At 36.9% G+C, this 19,774-nt stretch overlaps 1 protein-coding gene across 1 annotated transcript in view; it reads right to left on the bottom strand.

Moving 5' to 3' along the window:
• LRP1B (LDL receptor related protein 1B) overlaps window positions 1–19,774 on the bottom strand; it is a 1,972,098-nt gene that overhangs the window by 749,436 nt on the left and 1,202,888 nt on the right. The window contains exons 24-27 of the mRNA XM_068968462.1: window positions 16,611–16,808; window positions 14,996–15,200; window positions 3,889–4,053; window positions 3,360–3,604 (exon numbers count right to left, since the gene is read on the bottom strand). Of these exons, the coding sequence (XP_068824563.1) occupies window positions 3,360–3,604; window positions 3,889–4,053; window positions 14,996–15,200; window positions 16,611–16,808 (813 nt within the window). The remainder of the gene's footprint in view (window positions 1–3,359; window positions 3,605–3,888; window positions 4,054–14,995; window positions 15,201–16,610; window positions 16,809–19,774) is intronic.

Here is a 19,774-nt window from a genome sequence, read left to right as displayed (position 1 = left end):
ATCTTGTATACCATGCATTCCCTCCTTACTTCTAGCTGCTCTAGCCCACAAGTGAAGAAATAAGAACCCAGAAGTTAATTAATTTGCCTTAGGTAACAAGGTCAGTGAGTGACAAAGGAAGAAACTGTATTAAACTAAGCCCAAAGATTTTTTTAGGACCACTCCATTCTGCCTTTTAAAATATATGTACTATAATTTAAGTTTCAAAAATACAACAACAATAATAATAATCATTTAATTGACCCCAGTTATTAATTTAGCTTGTTTTCTTTCTAGACGATAAACTACAAGAAGGTAAAAATTGGTTTGTCCCATGTGAAGTGAAAATCACTCAGTCATGTCTGACTCTTTGCTATCCCATGGACTATAGTCCATGGAATTCTCCAGGCCAGAGTACTGAAGTGTTAACCTTTCACTTCTCCAGGGGATCTTCCCAACCCAGGGATTGGGATCTTCAGCATTCGAGGCTGATTCTTTACCAGCTGAGCCACAAAGGAAGCCTAAAAATACTGGAGTGGGTAGCCTATCCCTTCTCCAGTGAATCTTCCTGTCGTAGGAATCAGACTAGGGTCTCCTGCACTGCAGGCGGCTTCTTTATTAACTGAGCTATCAGGGAAGAATGGGGATGTGTCAAAACTTTACTGCCATCTGGAGGTTTGATAGAACAATTCCAAGGAGAATCTCAATAAAAATTTAATGTTTTCTGCCTGCAGAGTATAGTGCTTCAGGCCAGAGCTCTGGGGTCACTCTCCCTGGGGTAAGATTATGAGACAATAATTGTGTGGCTATTAGACCTTGAGCGAATCACTTAGCATTTCTCTCCTTTAGGATCCTTATCTGTAACACTGGGTTGCCAACCACCATCCTCATGGAATTACAATGAGAATTAGTATTAGGTGATATCATTGTTATCACTATTAATACTGTTCTCATAAAAGGCTTAGCTATACTCTGTAGTTAACACAGATAAATAAATGACACTCCTTTACTCAAATATTTTATTATCTAAGTGGGTAACTAAAACAGAATTAGGAAAATATTAAATAACTATACATATCCTAAGTGCTAAGGTAGTTCTTTATGGTGTTAATTAAGAATGTGGAGATAAAATATGAATTATGTACAGATTTATAATTGGTATGTGGCTTTGAAGTGAGAAAGCCTCTCAGTAAAAGATTTTTTTTCCTGCAAATCTTGTTGTAGATTGAGAGCAATATTTGGAAAGCACTAAATAAAACATGATATAAATGCATACCTTTCTTATTATTACAAAGTCATGATGATGAAACCATTTTTACTAATGCTTAATCATGCATACCCATATCTTATTATCCAAACACAAAGTAACATATGGCTCAGGAAAGGTCTATCATAAAACCTTTATGATGTTGTTGTGCTTTTTTTTTTAATACATTCAAAACTTATTCAATTAAAAACTGTTTTTTACTGATAAAAATATATTTAGACTAGATGGCTTCTTGAATGAAAATTATCCATTTTATCATAAAGGGAAACCTACAATTTTGATGTTCTTACTCATTAAAAAAATAGCAAATATGTTTGTTTATGTAACTTCTCTCTTTGCTAAGGAAACAATATTTTCCAATGCATTTATTGGGTAAATGGCCATAGGTATCAACTACATGGTATAAATTTCTAATATAGACCAGACTAATGGACAATTTAGGTTAAAGTCCACAGTTATCAGTCCACTTAATGGAGTAGGGTGAATCTATATCTTCCAGAGCATATGGGGAAGATACAATGTGTTTATTCTAACCAGTGTGAAACTACAGTACAATGTATATAAATTTCTAGTTCTGAATCTTCTAGTATTTTATATTCAGATTTTTGTCCTCAGTCCTATGGTTGCTATGACAATAAAACTGTTACCTTGTATCCTCCCTACGTTATACTTTCCTGCTTTACTTTTTTTGACCTAGGAGATGTTACAATCTAAATTACCTGTTTTATCTCCAATATCTTCCCTCTTCAATATCATCTTCAGATTAGTATCATAACTGCACGGCTAATACATAAATCCTATGGCAACCCACTCCAGTGTTCTTGCCTGGAGAATCCCAGGGACAGGGGAGCCTAGTTGGCTCCATGACTGAAGCGACTCAGCAGCAGCATGTCATTTCTACACTTAGAAATATTTGGATTTGCCACCAAAAACAAAAGCAATAAAAGCAAAAAAAGAAAATGGGACTATATCAAACTAAACAGCTTCTGCCTGGTGAAGGAAACCACCAATAAAATAAAGAGGCAAACTACCAAACCGGAGAAGATATTTGCCAGTCCTATTTATCAGATAAAAAGTTAACATCCAAAATGTATAAAGAACTCTTAGAACTCAATATCAAACAGACAATCTGACTGAAAAAATAGGCAGAGGCTCTGAATAGATGTTTCTCTTTCTAAGAAAGAGATACAGATGGCCAATAGGCATATGAAAATGTGCCCAATGTCACTAATCATCAAGGAAATGCAAATCAAAGCCACAATGAGGTATCACCACATATCTGGTGTTGCTGAGGATGTGGACAAAAGGGAATCCTTTTGCTCTATTGGTGATTATGTAAATTGACACAGTCACTAAGGAAAATAGTTTGGAAGTTTTTCAAAAATTAAAAAAATAGAACTACCATATGAATCAGCAATTCCACTTCTGGGTGTTTATCTGAGGAAAAGGGAAAGATACATTTGAAAAGATATGTGTGTGTGTGTGTGTGTGTGTGTGCGCGCATGTATGCACTGCTGTGTTCATTCAGCATTATTTACAATAGCCAAGAGATGGAAATAACCTAAGTGTCCATTAATGGAGGAGTGGATACAGAAGATGTGAAGAGTGTGAGTATAATGTAGTATTCATGCTTGTGCTCAGTAGTGTACAACTTTGTGTGACCCCATGGACTTATCCTGCCAGGTTATTCTGTCCATGGGATTTTCCAGGCAAAAATACTGGAGAGGATGGCCATTTCCTCCTCCAGAGGATCTTCCCAAACCAGGACTTCAACCTGTGTCTCCTTTATCTCCTGTTCGTAGGCAGATTCTTTACCACTGAGCCACAGTAAATGTAACGTAAATTTCAACAAAAGAAGGCTAAGAAAATGATACGATTGCAACAACTGCATAGAACCCTTAATTTCTAAGATTTCTCTATTTCTATGTAAAATAAATAAAAAGGAAAAGAAAAAATATCCTGAGCTAATTAAAATAAAGGCTGGTACTACTTCCATCATATACTACAGAAAATATTAAATTAGTGTTAGCTTACAAAAATTATTTCACAGTTTGATTATTATACGATTAAAGTGAGAATAAATTCTGGTCACTAATTCATAACAAGCACTTACCCAGGGGCTGACGGCTGGGATGGTAGATCTGAAGGTCAAACGGCTGTGCACTGGTTTTCTGAATCACGCTGACATTCTGCCCTGTCCACTTATTGGCTTTTGACAGCGTGTTGGTCCTCCAATCTGTCCAATAAACCTCACTCCCATATAGAGACACAGCAAAGGGATGAGAAAGGTATTCATGACCTCGGATAATTTCTATCATGCTTGTTCCATCATAGAGGGCTGAATAAATGGCATCTGACCTACAGAAAAGTAAATGAGTCAGTGGTATATAAAAGCACATTCCAATAGTCCAGTGATGTGCTCATACTACTTAAATGGCAAAAAAATTGTGTAAAAATATTTTTATGACCCTGTATCTGACTTGCAGAAAGATTTCAACAAAAAGTTATCATAACCAAAGCCGATAAAATTCACCACCAATTTCAGTGTGTGTATATATGATACATGCACAGGAATACACATTTCAATTTTGTAAGTATTATCTGATGAAGGTTATAGAAAAGAAAGGAAAAAAAAAATAAACCTGGCATCTGTCCAAACTATCCTTTTTTCAAAGTGGTCCACAGTGAGTCCATTAGGCCAAGCCCCGGTTTTCATGTCTTTGTAGATGGTTTTTCTCCCAGCACCACTCATGGAGGCAGATTCAATGCGAGGAAAATTGGCATCCCAATCTGTCCAGAAAAGAATTCTGAAGAAAAAGAAATGATGCTATTGATGATATTATTGTTTCAGTCATTCATTTCAAAAAAAAATTTATTGAATTTCTATGACTATGCTAGGCACTGGCTAGGTAAACAATCACAAGTGAAACAGATACATTATCTAGCCTCAGGGGCTTAGAGTCCAGAGCAAGAGACAGACTAAACAAATGCTTGAATATATAACTACAGCTTCTGAAATATATTCAAGAATAATTTTGTGAGTAATAGGTAAGTAATCTACTTTGAGAAGATAATCAAGGGGAAAAGCAGTTTGAGAAGGTAATATTTAGACTGAATCTGAGAGATGAGCAGAGCATGACAAGAAGAATAAATGGTAGAAACAAAAGCCTTAATGAGGGAAAGAAAGTGAGTGACTGAGGAACAGAATGAGGCTACTGTATTAGAAATATGGCAATGAGGATAAAGGGGAAATAGATGAAATTAAAAAGGGTGATATAATGGATCTTTTAGAGATGGCAATCATTTGGGTTTTGCCTTATCCCATATTTAAGCAGGAAAGAAATATAGCATCATATTTACAAATTCATTATGATAAGTCAGGAGAACAGGTACCTCAGATGGTTATTTTAAAGCATGAGGCAAATATGATGGTAGCAGTGAAGAGAAGTGAATGGGTTCAAGGAATGTTTTATTTCAAGTAGTTTGTAGTAGTTTAGTTGATAAGTCATGTCCAACTCTTGCAGCCCCATGGACTGTAGCTTACCAGGCTCCTCGGGCCATGGGATTCTCCAGGCAAGAATACTGGAGTGGGTTGCCATTTCCTTCTCCAGGGGGTCTTCCTGACCCAGGGATCAAACCTAGGTCTCCTGCACTGTAGGCAGATTCTTTACCAACTGAGCTACAAGGGAAGCCCTAATTACAAGAGGTAGAACTAACTTCCATGACTAAAGGAGTACTGGATGTAGGGAATGAAGTAGAGAACAGAATTACAGGTGGCTGTGGTACTTGTCTTGGCAAACTTTAGGGTAAGGACAGGCAGAGGGTGTACAAGGGATCCACTACGTGAAATGGAAAAAAAAAAAAATGCAAGAGAAATGCATTTTAAGACCTGGGACTGAGTATGGATGGGTGTGGAGAGCAATCAAAAATACAGTTTTCAATTTTTTCACCTTGCGATTTTAAGACATAAAAAGGAGATTTCCTTTTTATGTAAGGGTGAAATTCAGAGAAGGCATCAGAACTGTAGACATGAATTTGAAAGTATTCTGCATGGGGATGACATTTAGATTCACACGCATGGAACAGTTCATATGACAAAGGATGCAGAGGGAAAACAGAAGGACATCATATACTTTGATTTACACATGCATGCATTTTTATAATACTTTCTTTTTCTAAATACTCTTTGCAACTCTACAAATTCACAGTATATGAATAGTTCCACACGATAGGCATCAAATGTTTTATGTTGTGCATTTGATTTCTAAGGCTGTTAGGTAATGGAGAATTTATGTTTAATTGATAGTGGCCTAAACTGCTCATGCATGATTCAGTTGTATATATATATAACAGTTACACAACAATTCTGCAATCATTACAACCAGCTAATGATTTCTTTTTGAGTGCTTATTATACACTAAATACTTATTTTCAGAACTTTATGCAGATTATCTCATTTAATTCTTCATGAAGCCATGGCTAAAGTTATCCATGTTTATAGATGAGAAAACAAGCTTAGAAAAGTTGAATTCCTTGACCAGGTTACATGGCTAGCAAGTGGCAGATGAAGTTGGGAAAATGGATAGTTGAACTGCTGTCTTCATGTTTTTAACATCTAATGTTTTAACGTCATTGACACTAAATAACAAAGGGAAAGCATTTGGTATGGAAATAGGAACATGGCTGGTAATCAAAATAGTAGTTGCCTTCTTTGTAACTTCCCTATACTTTAGTAGTAGAAACAATGCAAATGAGTAGTATGGAGATTTGGGAGGAAAGAACACACAGAACTGGAGAGGCAGTGACAGTTCAATATATTTTCCTATCATCAATTCTGACAACCTTTTGGTCAGAAATGGTAAAGTTATTGGCAAAAATAACTTGGCTTCATTATAGTTGTATATAGTTTGGTCTGCAAGGAGATCTAACCAGTCAATCCTAAAAGAAATCAGTCCTGAATATTCACTGTAAGGACTGATGCTGAAGTTGAAACTCCAATACTTTGGCTACTTGAGGGGAAGAACTGACTCATTGGAAAAGACCCTGATGCTGGGAAAGATTGAAGGTGGGAGGAGAAGGGGACAACAGAGGATGAGATGGTTGGATGGCATCATTGACTTGATGGACATGAGTTTGAGTAAGCTTCGTGAGGTGGTGACAGACAGGGAAGCCTGGAGTGCTACAGTCCATGGGATTGCAAAGAGTCAGACACAACTAAGTGGCTGAACTGACTGATAGTTTTGCTATATAATCCTTAGGTATATGGATTGGGCAAATTGAAACAATCCTTTGGAACAAAATTTCAAAATGCAATTCAAGATTTCTTTTCTTTAAAAAAAAATACATTATATCTATTTAAAGAAATGTGCAGTGATGTAAACTAAGTATTCATTATGATTTCAATATCTGAGAGGTACATAGTCTCTTATGGGATATAGAAATTATAAATATGAAAGGATTAGATAACAACATAAAATATCATATAATAAATTTATTTGGTATGTATGTTAAAAGCACATGGTGGGCAGGAAAGGAAATGAACCTATCTTCTTGAAGAGACTGCAGGTTTCTTACAACCTAAGCACAAGACATACCAAAAATATTATTAATTAATTGCATCAATGTTGAATAATGGCAGTGTGTATGTTTTGTGTCAGACAAGCTTGGAACCAAGGTTGGGATATGTCACTAATTAGAGCATACTTAACTCAGACTCCATTTGCTCATCTGCACATAAAAATTCTAACAGTACTACTGAAGGAATATTTGATGAGGTAATAGATGTAAACAATTTAGCACACAGAGTGCCTAGCACACAAAAAATTTTTGTGTTTGCACAAGCATCCACATACATTTACACACGGAACATTTTTTAAAAGTAAAATTTCAAAGTCATTTAAAACTATTAAACAAATGGGAACACACACACACAGAGAAAGAGAGAGAGGTTGAGGATTAATACTAATATTAATGTTTAAATGTAACAATATCATGTATGTGAAGGTAGATTGGTTTTATAAAGTAAGCATGAGTTAAAGCCATGAAAAAACTTAAAGAAGTAGGTCACAGGAATAGGTTTATCTCACACAAACTTTCTCAAAAAATTGTTAATATTAAATTTTTGTTTGGTTGTTTCAAGGACAGCTTTCTACAACTCTAGGGATGGGAACAAAAATAATACCTAAATTATTAATTGTCTAACCACAAATATCTGATAAGTAAGTTGTTAGATAAGGATAAAGATGAACATTATTACATTTGAAGGCAATATCATTGTTGAAGCTGGGTGATAAATACTAGGGAACTTATTTTACCATTCTTTCTACTTTGCATATTTGAAAATTTCTGTATAATTATTCAAAAGTGTAACAAGTCCAAAATTAAATTAATAGAAAAAATTTGTTTTAAGTATCAGGGATAATTTATAAAATCTTGTTTTGGGGAATATTTTTTTTTCTAAAAAGATTATTGTTTAAAGACAGGATTATTTACATGAGAAAACACTAGTTATCTGGAAATATCAATAACATATATATATTGTGTGTGTGTGTTAGGCACTCTGCTGCTGCTAAGTCACTTCAGTCGTGTCCAACTCTGTGCAACCCTGTAGGCGGCAGCCCACCAGGCTTCCCCGTCCATGGGATTCTCCAGGCAAGAACACTGGAGTGGGTTGCCATTTCCTTCTCCAATGCATGAAAGTGAAAAGTGAAAGTGAAGTCACTCAGTCATGTCCGACTCTTTGCAACCCCATGAACTGCAGCCTACCAGGCTCCTCCGTTCATGGGATTTTCCAGGCAAGAGTACTGGAGTGGGGTGTCATTGCTTTCTCCATGTTAGTCACTCAGTCGTGTCCAATTCTTTGGACCCCATGGACGGTGGCCCACCAGGCTCCTCTGTCCATGGAATTCTCTAGGCAAGAATACTGGAGTGGGTCACTATTCCATTTTCCAGGGGATCTTCCAGACCCAGGGATCAAATCTGGGTATTTTGCATTGCAGGCAGATTCTTTATTATCTGAGCCACAGGGAAGTCCAACATATGTATTAATTAGTTGCCTTAAAAATAAATACTAAATAAAACAAAGATTAATTAGTATAAAGCTGGCAAGCTATATGGTAAGTAGAGGAATATCCTTCTTGAAAACTTTAAATATAAAATGAATTATGTGTCTCACTTCAAATTTAATTTTGGATGTACATATCTTTTCATGGCCACCAGATTGTTATTTGTCAGCTTCCTTTAAAGTTATCATTAAGAAAATAAAATTTAAAATAGAAAGAAGATCAGCACAGCATTAATCAAATTTATTATGATATCTTCAAAAACAAGGTAAAGTAGAGATTTGAAAATCTGAAGAAGATTAGGAAAAATAATCCCTGAAAACCAACATAGTGAATTTGAGAGTCACAGGTGGTCTGAGTATATGTGGATAGACCACAATATGGGAGACCTGGGTTCAGTCCATCGGTTGGGAAGATCCCCTGGAGGAGGGCATGTCAACCCACTCCAGTATTCTTGCCTGGAGAATCCCATGGACAGAGGAGCCTGATGGGCTACAGTCCAGAGGGTCACAAAGAGTTGGACAGGACTAAGTGACTAAGCACAGCACAGATGTGGACAATGCTGCACTCCAAACTGTAGACTGATTCTGCTGCTGTTGCTAAGTCACTTCAGTAGTGTCTGACTCTGTGCGACCCCATGGATGGCAGCCCACTAGGCTCCGCCACCCCTGGGATTCTCCAGGCAACTAGACTCATGACCCAAAGGCTTCTAAAGCATTGTCTTTTGCTTGCTTAACAAATAGAAAATTGATATCTCTCTTTTAGCTTTCTATCTTATGGTGTTGCATCAATTCCAATGTGCAAATAAGTAGCCCTGCAATTCTGCATTCTCCATATGTAGGTTCACTAGAAATAGGCACTGAAGACTTTCAAGTGTATATTTCCAGTGGACCAAAATATATGGCCTGCAACTCTTTTAGGAGTTATAAAATAAGTGGTCCCTTCTTAGGCCCTTTCTTCACTAAATATAGCAGGGCTAAGCTATTTCTTCCGTAGTGGTCACTATAGTTCTAATTTTTCATTAACTTAGGTGGGAAATTTTCAACACCTTGTATAATAACATATCCTAGAATTAGCACCTCTAAAAATGTTCATAGCCTTGCATAAGTCAGTTTACAATCAATCTTAAAACTTGATTTTAAGGATAATTGTTTTATAAAGTTCTAGGCACTCTTTTGTACACTTTGCTGGGTGCTATTTTAAAAAATCATTTTTCCCTTATTACTTTCATTTTATGTTTAAAATGTATTAGCATTACAATTACTATATTATTTCTTCAAGTATACAAAGGCTGAATAGCCCTTCTTATAAGGTGTATGGAAATGTTCAACCATGATTGCTTTTAAAAGAGAGACTACAGTCCACTGATCTACAGTTCCTGGATTCACAGGTTAGTGTGTATCAGGATTAAATTGGGTCAATGGGCCATGAACAACTTGTACCATTACAGGTACAAAAGGGCTATTATCATCTTCAGGTCAAGATGCAGAATGTAAAAATTAAGGATCGTGGCAAAAAGAGAGCTTGTTTATCTATAATCTTTAGGTGGTCTAAAAGCAACAATGTTTTTATTAGTTTCATTTAGAAATGCTCCCAGATTAAGTTAAAATTTTATTTAGATGTTTTACTAATCTTCATAATGATATATCTACTTGCACGAACTGCAATTGTTACAGCAGAGTCCAATTATTATGACACATGAAAACTAAATGCCAGCAGTGCATCAGGAAGACACTGTGCATATGAAGGAGCATAAAGGCAATGAAAGTTGGAGAACTGAAGTGAGTGCCCTGTAAGATTCTGAACTCCTTGGTGCTTGTTACTCTCGAATAATAAGCTTAATGCTTACAGGAGATTCATGCACTACTTCAGGTCACCTTAGCAATAAATGTATTCCTTTAAAATGGATAGAAAGAGAAATGGCTCCTCCCTAAGATCCCTAATTTAGCATCTTGGAATAACTTGTCACCTGGGATACTGGGTCAAAACCTAGAATACTGCAGAAATGTGACATGGTAGCAAATATATCTTAAAACATCAGAAGAAGGCCTGTGGATTCCATGTTAAGGAACCAAAGTAGTCAATTAAAAACATGTCTTTGTTGGCATTTGTTAAAAAAAAATAAAAGTAACAAAGATCTTGGCTCTTTAGGAAGCTCGTGTGATGTAAACATGTTTTATGGGGCTAATGGTATATAACCTGCTTTTTTTCCTAGTTGTACTCAGGGAGCAAAGTGGCTGGTAGCAATTCCACTGTTGGGCATACGCACCGAGGAAACCAGAATTGAAAGAGACATGTGTACCCCAATGTTCATCACAGCACTGTTTATAACAGCCAGGACATGGAAGCAACCTAGATGTCCATCAGCAAACAAATGGATAAGAAAGCTGTGGTACATATACACAATGGAATATTACTCAGCCATTAAAAAGAATACATTTGAATCAGTTCTAATGAGGTGGATGAAGCTGGAGCCGATTACACAGAGTGAAGTAAGCCAGGAAGAAAAACACCAATACAATATACTAACACACCCTGGTGGCTCAAATGGTAAAGCGTCCGTCTACAATGTGGGAGACCCAGGTTCAAGCCCTGGGTAGGGAAGATTCCCCTGGAGAAGGAAATGGCAATCCACTCCAGTACTATGGCCTGGAAAATCCCATGGACAGAGGAGGCTGGTAGGCTACAGTCTATGGGATCGCAGAGTTGGTCACGACTGAGAGACTTCACTTCACTCACATATATGGAATTTAGAAAGATGGTAATCATAACCCTGTATGCGAGACAGCAAAAGAGACACAGATATAAAGAACAGATTTTTGGACTCTGGGAGAGGGAGAAGGTGGGATGATTTGGGAGAATGGCATTGAAATATGTATACTATCGTGTAAGAAACGAATTGCTAGTCTAGGTTCGATACAGGATACAGGATGCTTGGGGCTGGTGCACTGGGATGACCCAGAGAGATGATATGGGGTGGGAGGTGGGGGGGGGGTCAGGGTTGGGAACTCATGTACACCAGTGGTGGATTCATGTCAGTTCAGTTCAGTTCAGTCGCTTAGTCATGTCCGACTCTTTGCGACCCCATGAATTGCAGCACTCCAGGTCTCCCTGTCCATCACCAACTCCCGTAGTTCACTCAGACTCGCATCCATCGAGTCCGTGATGCCATCTAGCCATCTCATCCTCTGTCGTCTCCTTCTCCTCCTGCCCCCAATCCCTCCCAGCATCAAAGTCTTTTCCAATGAGTCAACTCTTCGCATGAGGTGGCCAAAGTACTGGAGTTTCAGCTTCAGCATCATTCCTTCCAAAGAAATCCCAGGGTTGATCTCCTTCAGAATGGACTGGTTGGATCTCCTTGCAGTCAATGTATGGCAAAACAAATACAGTATTATAAAGTAAAAAATAAAAAATAATAAAAAAAATAAAAATAAAAATTTTGCAAAAGAATATAAATGTCTTTGGAGATCCTATAACTTTGATGCTCAGTCTCCTTACATATTTCATGAAAAATTTGAGGAATAGGGGAATATTTACTTTTACTTTGCTCTCCGTCTATGGGGTTGCACAGAGTTGGACACAGCTGAAGTGACGCAGCAGCAGCAGCAGCAGCAGCAGCAGTCTATTTTATGAAAGGTCCAATGTCTACAAGTGTCTATGAACTTTTTACCAAAATATACAATAAATTTGAAAGCATTTTAATATTTGTATGACCTTTTTAAAATTAACTGCTACATTTTAAATTTAAATTTATAACTAAGCTCTAAAAGTGTTTACATGAACCTCATATTTTATCCATGTCAATCTTTTATAAAGTAATTTTAAATAATAAAAATTCTATTATATTATGATAAACCTATAAACTTTTCATTTATTCAGAGAGTTAAGTGAATTGGTATTGTCATTTGAACTTTGGTCATTCACACCAGAAACAATTTTCCAAGCATTATTTCTTCAAATGTTATATAAAATTATTACCACTGTAATTATAATTAGCCTCACAAGTTTGTAGTAGCAATTAGCAAGGGAAGACATCATCTTTTCTCAGAAGCATTATCAGGTTTTCCCTCCCTGGAGGCTAGCTTTCTGTCCTAATTTTCAACTCTTAGAAACTGTTTTACTTCTGGAAATCCCCTTACATCATTGAAATAGAGCTTAATATTTTCATATAAATAGTATCTGTGGTTTGTGTTTGTTTTGCATTTCTGTTTTCTTTTTCTTCTCTCAGGTTGGCTATTCCCCAAACAAACTGAGATAAATAAGTTTATTCTAAGCATTGTCAATTCAAAGCTATAGAAAATGAAGCTTCAATTCCCAGATCAACTGCTTTGTTTGATCAGGGTATTTTCAAAAATTTTATACACCTGTTTCATGTGCTTGTTTTCTTCTCTGTGTGTGCCCTTTGTATTTTGTGAAGCAGTCAGAGTTCTTCTAACATAATGGTACACTTGCTAAAATTATCATTTTCTCCAAAATATTGCTTTCCCTTATACAGAAAGTTTCTCATGCAGATAAGCTGCAGTTACCAAATAGGTACGTCTAAGTCATGAAAAAATCCACACCAGTAGCTATTACATTGAGGGTAAAACCCTCTGTTGATGGCAGACCTCTGTGGGAAGTAAAATGTCAAAGTGGGCCATCTACTTGCACCCTCAGGAAGAGTCTGTTTGAGAAGGAAATTTCTCATAAAACACGCCTGATCTCTTTCTAGTTAACTGTAATCACAGGAGTTAATGCGTGAAATGGGCCAAGCATAAACTATAAACTGGAGGACATATCTTCAGCCTAAAAGGTTTGCTACTGCTCTGTTAGTTGTTGACAGACCTCCCTACGTTTTCAAGAGAAGCCAGAAATCTAGAATTGTATTCCAAATCTTTCAAAATTTAAATTTTGGCAACTAAGTCAAATAAATGCAACACACTGTGGAAGGTAAAACAAACACAACAATGACAGTTGCCAGTTTGAAACTAGCAACCTTCTCTACACAAGCTACCTTGTCCCTTTAATGTCTTTATCTGAAATGAGGAAAAGGAAAACAAACAAAATTCCCGAGCTCTTGATTTCTGGGTTGCGCATAAAACAGTGTACAAAGAAAAGTGTGTGGATCAGGAAGCTGACTTAAACACAGGTTCCCTTTTCTCTTCTGCATCTCATTCAGTTCCCTCCTGACTGACTCCCCTTTCTGACCTCCATCCTTCTTGGTCCTTCCTAGGCTGTGTATTACTTAAAAGTACAGAGCAAAACAATTTTCCTTTCTATCATCCTTTAGACTTGACAATCATTTTGGATATATAAAATAATCAACAGTAATAACAAAGTATCCCAATATAGATGAGTTGTACATTATATTTCACATTCTATCTCCTCAAAAACAATCTAATTAAGAGACACTGCTGTTCCTGATGTTCAAAACAGAATACGGAGATCTAAAGGAAGATAACACACTTGAGTAGGTTCCCAGAGGACAAGTGACTGAGCGGTGCTGGACCCTATTCTCTGGCCCCGAATCCACTGTCTCTCTTCTCGTCTTTCACAAAGGACTGAAGGGAAGCAGTGAGGCAATAATCTGGATTACACTTTTGACTTTGTCTTCCAGAATAATGTGTCTGGTCTTTAATGTCCCTATAGCCAGCATCTCACCACTGGATTCCTTCAAGTTTAATCTAATTTTCCTTTAAACTATCTCCAAGTACATACAAATACAAATAAAGGGTGATTAACACTTGTGACTGGACCAAAGACTGGTCCTGTGGTTTGCAACCATTAGACAAAATTACAGCTACAGCATCTCTTTGGCAGGTCAAAAATGAATTCATTAAATTACCACTTCACTAGGTTCGATACAGGATACAGGATGCTTGGGGCTGGGGCACTGGGATGACCCAGAGAGATGATATGGGCTGGGAGGTGGGAGGGGGCTTCAGGGTTGGGAACTCATGTACACTTGTGGTGGATTCGTGTCAATGTATGGCAAAACCAACACAGTATTGTAAAGTTAAAAAATAAAATTTAAATTAAAAAAAATAGAGTTACAGTATCTTACAAAAGGGCCTAATGACCATATTTAGGAAAAAATCAAAGTTTTCTCCTTTAAAAGTACCTATGTAAGCAATTTTATATCAAATTCATGGTGACAGTCTAAAATTGGCTGATATATACATCGGCTTCCCTGGTGGCTCAGACCGTAAAATAATCTGTTTGCAATTAAGGAGACCAGGGTTCGATCCCTGGGTCAGAAAGATCCCTTAGAGAAGGAAATGGCAACCCACTCAAGTACTGTTGCCTGGAAAATCCTATATACAGAGGAGCCTGGCTGGCTACAGTGCATAGGTTTGCAAAAAGTTCAGTGTGATTGAGTACTGAGCACACATGCATAATTGTAGATATAAATATAAACATACATCTATATATACAACCATCCACAAGTATGCTGCTAAGTCACTTCAGTCATGTCTGACTCTGTGCGACTCCGTGGACTGCAGCCTACCAGGCTCCTCCGTCCATGGGATTTTCCAGGCAAGAGTACTGGAGTGGGTTGCCATTGCCTTTTCCACAAGTATATACACACATATTTATATGCACAAAATAAGCACTTTGACTTCTAATTTATGGGAAAATTGAATCCAATATTAATTTTAAAGGTAATATTTTATGCCAAAGTGAATCTATGAAAGGCAAACTTCTTTACCCAAATCTTGGGTCCAAAGCGATGGCCCTGGGGTGTTCCATAGCTCCTGCAATGAGTGTAGTTCTTAAGGAACCATCTAGTTTGGCCACTTCAATTTGGTCCAGATTGCTGTCTATCCAGTATATGTTGCCTGCTATCCAGTCAACAGTCAATCCTTCTGGGGTAGCCAGGCCATGTTCCACAACCACTTCAATAGCACTGACACCTACAAAAAGAGAGAAACCAACACTAGCATCCATTCAAGTGACCCACTAAGCACTAAGGAAAAGGAGTCCTCATCAGCAGTATGAAGTACTTAATATTATATTAACTTTGAGAGATAGAGTGTAAAAGTATTACCTGACACAGAGAGACATTAAGATGGCCCCAAATTTAGAATTAATGATGTTTCCCAGGAGAGGTCTTTAATCTCTTAAATCCTTTCAGTGACAGCATAACAGAATTTTTAAACAACTCTGAGGCTAATAACAATGTTTAGGTTGCAAAAAAAGTTATGTTTCTGATTTTTTAGGCAGAACAAGAAATTTTAGAAATGATAATGACTTGCTGGTTAAAATCAGTGTAATGCAATTCAAACACTGATCTTCAGGGAAGAATAAAAAGTCCACCTGGGGCAATCTGCATCTAGCCAGGCAGCTACTCTTTTAAAGCATGACTGAAAAGATTGATGTTATGGCATTTAGCCTTAAAAATAATCCTCAAATTATAGCTCCCCACATATTTCTGAGCCAATATAACATTTCTGATTTGTATTTTGACTTGTAGAATATAACATGTTTGAAAATAAAGGAAGAAGCCTGTAGTGTGGGCTAAATAAAAATAAACAATTGGGTAATACCCAGAACTATTTTTATTTATATCCTTCATTTCTTTTGGAATTAACAGTTTATAGCTTATGACATTGCCAGTGCTTTTGTTAGACATTTTTTTTTAACAGTTAACCATGTAAAATCATGGATCTAAACCCATCATTTGAAATTGAAATCAATACTTTGTAATATAAGACACAGATTCACACATCATAATTACATTGTGTTTGAACACTACATTTTCCAAAATTGTAATGGTGATTTAAGGAGGAATTTAGATTTTGATAGAAATACCTGGCCTTTGGAATGTTATACAGATCTAAGATTTTCAAGAGAATTATGACATATAATTATCTCAAGATCTTGCCTAGGAAAGCCTAGATTGGAAAAAGAGATGCCAAATTATGGGAAAACTTATTTAGCTCATATTAACAATCTTTGTAATCATTTATTATTTCTTTGAATGATGCTAGAAGATGAAAACCATAAAAAAAACAAAGCTATTTTAAGTCACAAAAATTATGTATAGTAATTAGAAGACAGTCATTTTTCTCTTATAAATAAATTTTACCATTGAATATGCATCAAAATGCTCACAATTTGAAAATAGTGTGAATAGTATAGGCCTTCACCCCCCCTCTCCAACATATCGTCACACATACTTCACACCCCTGGATTTCCACATATGAGGGAGAAGATAAGAAACCAAAGAGTAATCAAAATTCCTTCTGATTACAACATATTTTTTCTGAAATTTTCAGTTAGAAATTAATCCCACAATTAAGTCAAAATTGTAATGGATGTACCTCCACTTTCAGAAAGCTTGCCCCGGTATATTCGGTCTTCTACAACATCTGTCCAATAAAGTAAACTTTGATTGAAGTGAAAGTCAAGTGCTATTGTGTTTCTCAATCCAGGAACAAGCAGACTATAGTCCCTTTTATGAAGATCAATCCTTCTGATCTCATGGCGAATAGAAAAGATGATGAATGCTTCAAAAGGATCTGAAAATAGATTTATGTTAACAGGCATGTGGAAATATTTATATGCTTTAGCAAACAGAATAAAGTACTTGGGGTCAAGATCTGTTTATTTAAAAGCACAATTTATTATGAATTTTCTGTCATTAGAGGAGCTACTTCTTATAATCCAAAATTTAAAAGAATCTTGAAAAACTTTGGTTTATTTGTATTTATTAAAATAATCTATAATTTTCTTTTTATTCCTTGAATTTTTACATACCTGATTCTGATTTTAAAATAGAAGAATTGCTGCAATTACAAGACAGAATGTGAGATTTTCTGTTTAGTGTCGTTTAAACTGACAGTTCAAACTTTAGAAATATTGCCATAGAAATTGCTAAGTGAATAAAACTAGCTCTGTCACTTTTAGCTCATCACATGACTCTAGATTCACAAAGGAGAGAAAACCAACAAAAGACAATTTATATGAAGAGAATTACTGGGCTTATAATTAGGAAGATGGTGGCTTTCTAGAAAACCCAAGAAAATCATATATAGAACTTTTCCCTCACTAGTTTTTTAATCCTGGACCAGACCTGGAAGAAAGAGAAGAAGCTTTGAAAACAGATGTAAGATTAAAGTTTTATATTTTTGTACATAAAAAAAGAATGTTTTAATACTCAAAAGTTACTAAAATTACCATTTTGAAAAATATGAAGTCCTCTACTGTTGGACATACTGATATTTGTTAGACATGAATTCTGCTTTATGAATATACATTTTGAGAGAGGGACCCAGGCTCAGTAAGATTTCTCCTGTTTCCATGTTACTGTCAACCTTGTATGCTTTTTTTTAGCGAACCTTTTTCCTCTCCCAAATCTATACATGTTTGTGAATGTGAGCTATTATAATCACTCCTGGCCACAATGGTTGGCCTAAGAGGTGTATATAAGATCTAAGTCAGGAAGATGGGTTTTTAAACTTTCAGAGAAGTTTTCAAGTTGAGGAGAAAGAGTTTCTTTGCATATTTCTCAGCCGAGTATTGTCATTCATGTCCTTGTACTTTAAGTCTACTTGTAGTATTGTAGGAGAAGAGAAAAAAAATCCTTAGAAACAAAAACTGATGACCAGGAGAAGGGCCATATACTAAGGACATTCAAACTCATAGTTCCAGTTTTCCCTAAGCCTACCTCCTTTCTTCAAATCCCCTGTGCAAATGCATTTAACTCTATTGCACTTCATTAGAACTGGATTTTTGTCAACTGTAACCAGATATACCATTCTTACTATGTATGTGTTAGTTGCTCATTCATGTCCAACTCTTTGTGAGCCGATGGACTGTAGCAAGTCAGGCTCCTCTGTCGAAGGGGTTTCCCAGGAAAGAATAATCAAGTGAATTGCCATTTCCTTCTCCAGGGGATCTCTAAAACCTGGGATCGAACCAGGGTCTCCCACACAGCAGGCAGATTCTTTACCATCTGAGTCATCTGGGAAGTCACTTTGTCTTCTTATTAATCTCATTTCCTCAGAGATGTCTTCCCTGATCAGTTACCACATCTTCATTATTCTATTTCACTATAGCCTCTTTATTCTCTTTAGAGTACAATTTAAAATCAGTATTTCTGTTTGCTATTGCCCTTATTCACTGGACTACAAACTCTCTTAAACAGGATCTTGTCAGTCTCACTCATTATGCTGTCCCTAACATCTAGTATCTAGTTCCAGAAAAAAACATCTATTTCTGCTTTATTGACTATGCCAAAGCCTTTGACTGTGTGGATCACAATAAATTGTGGAAAATTCTGAAAGAGATGGGAATACCAGGTCAGGTGAGAAATCTGTATGCAGGTCAGGAAGCAACAGTTAGAATTGGACATGGAACAACAGACTGGTTCCAAATAGTAAAAGGAGTATTTCAAGGCTATCTATTGTCATCCCGCTTATTTAACTTATATGCAGAGTACATCATGAGAAACGCTGGACTGGAATCAAGATTGCCAGGAGAAATACCAATAACCTCAGACATGCAGATGACACCACCCTTATGGGAAGAAGTGAAGAGGAACTAAAAAGCCTCTTGACGAAAGTGAAAAGGAGAGTAAAAAAGTTGGCTTAAAGCTCAACATTCAGAAAACAAAGATTATAGCATCTGGTCCCATCACTTCATGGGAAATAGATGGGGAAACAGTGGAAACAGTGTCAGACTTTATTTTTGGGGGCTCCAAAATCACTGCAGATGGTGACTGCAGCCATGAAATGAAAAGACGCTTACTCCTTGGAAGAAAAGTTATGACCAACCTAGATAGCATATTCAAAAGCAGAGACATTACTTTGCCGACTAAGGTCCGTCTAGTCAAGGCTATGGTTTTTCCTGTGGTCATGTATGGATGTGAGAGTTGGACTGTGAAGAAGGCTGAGTGCCGAAGAATTGATGCCTTTGAACTGTGGTGTTGGAGAAGATTCTTGAGGGTCCTTTGGACTGCAAGGAGATCCAACCAGTCCATTGTGAAGGAGATCAGCCCTGGGATTTCTCTGGAAGGAATGATGCTAAAGGTGAAACTCCAATACTTTGGACACCTCATGCAAAGAGTTGACTCATTGGAAAAGACTTTGATGCTGGGAGGGATTGGGGGCAGGAGGAGAAGGGGACAACAGAGGATGAGATGGATAGATTGCATCACGGACTCGATGGATGTGAATCTGAGTGAACTCTGGGAGGCGGTGATGGACAGGGAGGCCTGTCGTGCTGCAATTCATGGGGTCTCAAAGATTTGGACACGACTGAACGACTGAACTGAACTGAACATCTAGTATCAGGCAAGATATAATACACACCAAGTCTCAGACGAGAAGGTGAGGGCCGCTCTTCATGTAGGAGAGTCACTGGTGATTTTTTTCACTGGAGATGAATCTACTTTAGGGAGCTCTGCCCAGCACATTAAAAATATGTGTTTGGATGATTAAATGTGGAGAGACATGAATTTATCTTAAGAGACTATCTGACAGGG

This window comes from Capricornis sumatraensis, chromosome 3 (genome assembly GCF_032405125.1).
Source record: "Capricornis sumatraensis isolate serow.1 chromosome 3, serow.2, whole genome shotgun sequence".
Taxonomy (NCBI): domain Eukaryota; kingdom Metazoa; phylum Chordata; class Mammalia; order Artiodactyla; family Bovidae; genus Capricornis; species Capricornis sumatraensis.
Note: the sequence above shows the minus strand (reverse complement) of the source record. Positions and strands in the feature narration are given on the sequence as shown.